A 4,217-nucleotide genomic window follows, 5' to 3' on the forward strand; every position below is an offset into this window, starting at 1 on the left:
GCAAATTTTGAAGATACAAAAGAACAAGCAGGAAAAAAACCCGGAAAACAAGAGGAAGAAAGCTTGAAAAACTACGTGAAGATGTTAATTTTGATTTATCTTTCAGAGACTGCACAGTGAAACAAGGTCGAGGACCTAAAGTTTTACGTTTGGACCTGTTCTTTTATTTTTAGTGTGAATTCGGAGCGTATAAATTCTTCAAGTTTTTTTGGAATTCATATATGAAACTGACAGTTAAAAGTAGAAATAAAAAAAATTGAAAAAAGGATAGTTAAAGAAAAAATCTCTTACACTCCCAAAATAATAATAGTATCACGTAAAAGGAAACAAATGGGGTATCAATTATGCAATTGCCAACTCACAAGCGAAATTAACTTGTTACAACAAAAGAGAACAAATAAAGAGACATGGTTCTTTCGAACTTATTACATTCTTCTAACATAAAGCACAGCCATTTCGTGGGAATGATACTGGGATAAAAACAAGGAAAAGTTCACAAATAGTCACTTTTCAGTCCTTATAATTGCAAAATAACCCTTATACTGAAGTTCCAAAATTCACAAAAAAACTGCAGGATAGGAACCTGTAACTTCACTTGAGAAATTTGGAACTCCGGAATAGTAATTTTTTTTTCAAAAAACATGACCAAAAAGTGACCAGTAAACATTATTTGTACGATGACAAGCTTATGGAAACCCAACAGGCTTGGAGCGACTGGGAGGAGGTGAAGGCTGCTTGGGAATATAAGGCATGAGAGGTGTCCCGTGCTGTATAGGACCAGGTCTTACATAAGCTTTTGAGCTTGGAACTGGATCCATCGGATGACGGTAATCTTCCAGATTTATCTTCCCTGCTTCACCCTCCTCGTCATCGGCTCTTGGTCGATAGCCATTGCCCTGCAAATTGGAAACGTTAGAGAAATAGAATACAAATAGTAGGCTTTGAGGCGTGAATATAGTAGGCTTTGAGGCGTGAATAATCACTATCTTTAAAGAAAATAAAGAGGAAGAATTAACTTTAATAACCGTCCTACCGCTTAAATTAAAAATAGCAAATGGATGTATAAATATATGTATGTATAATCATATATAATATGTGTAGACAAGTGAGGGTTGCATAGTTGGTTAAGCACCTTCACCCATGATCGGTAGGTCTAGGGTTTGACTCACGCTGGAGAGGAAGTGTGAAACACTATGGATCCTCCAAAATGGGGGAGAAAAAATAAAAAGAAAGTACAATATGTGTATGACCATGTATCACAAGTGCATAATCTATGTATACTTACTAAGAAAAGTAAGCAATGAATCCAGCTAGCTATTTGTATAACGATCCCTTTAAAGAAATATTGCATGTATAAGCCTTAAAGGAATTAGAGAGAAATTTCAAGATACAACTAAACCCTTTGGATACTGCAAGATTGACTCAGCTACTTCTCAGGAAAGGCCTGAATTTCGAACTGGAAGAAGATTATTCAGAATTGTCAACATCTTCGTTTAAATTTGAAATTTTGAATTAGTTTTGAGTAAAATTGAAAATATGATCTCGTTAATATATAGAACTTTTGAACACATTTTTCCTTCTCGTGTACTTAAGATATTTCAACTTTATATACATTTCAGACTATCTAAAAAGAATAAAGTAAGGCTCAATTTAACAACAGGCTAAACAGTAAATGTAACACCAATAAATGAGGTTTAGGCTATGGGAGCACTAAGTTATCATAATCAAAGGACACTATGAACAAAAGAAAAGGCCAGCAGAAGTGCAAGTACCTGTAGCTTTCTGCTTTTTATCCTCGTTGTCAACTCATTTCCTTGCCAAGTCAAGGACATTCCTGTGGTTAAGCAATTATAAGGAGGCGACATCAACACCCTTGTATGTATATATACAAATAGTATCATGAGCTTAATTCCAAAAGAAAGTTCCTATGGTAGGAGAAGTACAAAATTGATTTTGGACCAGCAACTCTTGAGAACGTCAATGGGACATTCATAACGTGATAATAATTGGTCCCTGCCTCCACTAACAAATCGGGGTGAATTCACCTCACTATACCTATCACAGCATGATACAAAAGCAGCAACAAAGAACTACACAAGGAAGATTTGCATATATACTAACAAATTTTAAGTGATTATAACATGTTATCACTTGCACAAGCTTGAACTCCTTATTCTATAGTACTATAGTTGTGCAACGCAGAAAGCTAACTAGAAGAGTGAACTATGATGTGATGCCACACTCAAGTTTTAACTCCTGATCTTTCAATAGGCTAGACCCCATATAGTTAGAATCAATTTTAAAATTTGTCAGACTAAACCACTTATAACTTGTGTCTCCTTTCTCCTTTTCAAACAATTGAACTTTGGCACAAATTCTAACAAAAAGAGAGGTACTAGACATCGAAAGATATACGAAATGCAAGTACTTATGACTCAAAGACGAATATCAGTATCCAATAACTCCACAAGAAACAAGTCAGGACCACTAAACCACTAGTTGCACAACCAAAAACTACGACATAGATCAAGATTTGCAACATCTCTTTCATTAAACATTTTATTAGTAACATAAAGAAGGCATTTAGCTAAGGAAGAATAATTTCATGGTCAAGTTAATGGCACATATATATGGCAGATCTTAGACACCAAGTTAGGCCTAGCGGTAAAAAAAAGTGAATAGTCATGAGGTCTGAGGTTCAAATTAAAAAATAAAATAATAATAATAATACTAGAAGATTCCTTGTAGACAGAGTTACTTGGTACATTTGCTGTTAGCAGGTAGCACTGAGGCATGCACAAGTTGACATGAACATCACAATTATACAAAATAGTAACAATATAGAGCAAAATTAATGACAATGTTTACCAGAAGTGGATGAAGTGACTCCCTTGCCATAGGAAACAGAGCAAACCAAAGCTGTCCCCATCACCAAGAGCAAAACAGAGAACCCAGCAAAAGTCTTCATAATGCGAGTACGAAAATATTCACCAACTGAGAAAAAAAAGACTGATCTGATTTTCTTTGCCACACACCCTTTTAATTTAAAGAAAACAAAAATTGACTATACTCAGCCCATTATTTGAAAAGTTTGTTAAGAAGCCGCCTATTGTCACCTTATTTTCGGATTCTAAAAAAAAACAAGCAACCAGAAAATCCGTGGAGATAAGAAGACGAAAGAGTTCTAGCCCATGTTCCAGCCTATATATGTACATAATATTAAAAAAATAAGAAGAGAGAGGGAACTAGGTAATTAAATTAAAAAAATGATTCTTTTTTTTGAGGAAGGGCATTCTTGACGTAACTGGTAAAATTGTTGTTACGTGATCAGGAGATGACGGGTTCGAGCCGTGGAAATAATCTCTTGCAGAAATGCTGAGTAAGATCGCATATAATAAACTCTTGTGGTCCGCCCTTTTCCGAACCGCACATAACGGGAGTGTAGTGCACCGGACTACCCTTTTTATTTTATTTTTGTGAGGAAGAGTAGTGAAGAAGAACATGCGGTGACACTGTATTGCGATGCAGTGAGTATTGGAGGGGGCAGTAGTAAATGAGAGTAATTGCTACTCACTGTATTTGTTTTTGAATTGCAGAAAGAGAACAGTGGGGAATGAAGTGAATTGAATGAAGAAGTGTGGTGGAAAGCGAGCCTTTGCAGTCTTTGATCTTCAAGATTGGTTTTTGGACACGATACCAAATTATTTCCCCTGGTTACTACAGTAAAGAAGGCACCTCTTTTTGGCTTTTTGCTACATTCAAAATTTCTTTCTTGCTCAATTTCTTACTGCGTATTTCAATGGTCAAAATTGAATACTACTCTTTCCAACGTGGTACAGTTTAGATTTCGAGAGTTAAGTTTCTTAATTTTGATCACGAATTCGGACTTAAAATCTTTAATTTTTTAAAATAAAACTTATATATTTGAAAATTATGTAAGAAGTACTATAAGTTACAAAAGTAGCAATTCAAAATATATAAAAAACATATAAAAATATCGAATTCAAAGAAAAGTTAGTTTGGCTGTCGAAATTCAGAAAGGTACCATATAAATTTTCACTGATGAGCACTACTGTCTAAAAGTTTGGCCTATTGGAGACAATCTACTTTTATTTGATGTCATACTGAAGTTGTATAGCGGATTGTCTCGTTAAAAATTAACGGCTAGTGTAGCTGGTTATTAACAAAACCAAAACGGCTAGTGTACTTAGAATTAA

General features: G+C 34.9%; 1 protein-coding gene across 1 annotated transcript; it reads right to left on the reverse strand.

The window, feature by feature from the left end:
* Positions 1-301: 301 nt before the first annotated feature.
* On the reverse strand, positions 302-4,007 carry LOC132627786 (uncharacterized). The gene is made up of 4 exons (XM_060343361.1): positions 3,117-4,007; positions 2,869-2,994; positions 1,773-1,834; positions 302-896 (listed from the first exon to the last, which is right to left on the reverse strand). The coding sequence occupies exons 2-4, from the start codon at positions 2,966-2,968 to the stop codon at positions 687-689; spliced, it is 372 nt and encodes a 123-aa protein (XP_060199344.1). The 5' UTR covers positions 2,969-2,994; positions 3,117-4,007; the 3' UTR covers positions 302-686.
* Positions 4,008-4,217: the final 210 nt, after the last annotated feature.

This window comes from Lycium barbarum, chromosome 2 (assembly GCF_019175385.1).
Source record: "Lycium barbarum isolate Lr01 chromosome 2, ASM1917538v2, whole genome shotgun sequence".
NCBI lineage: Eukaryota > Viridiplantae > Streptophyta > Magnoliopsida > Solanales > Solanaceae > Lycium > Lycium barbarum.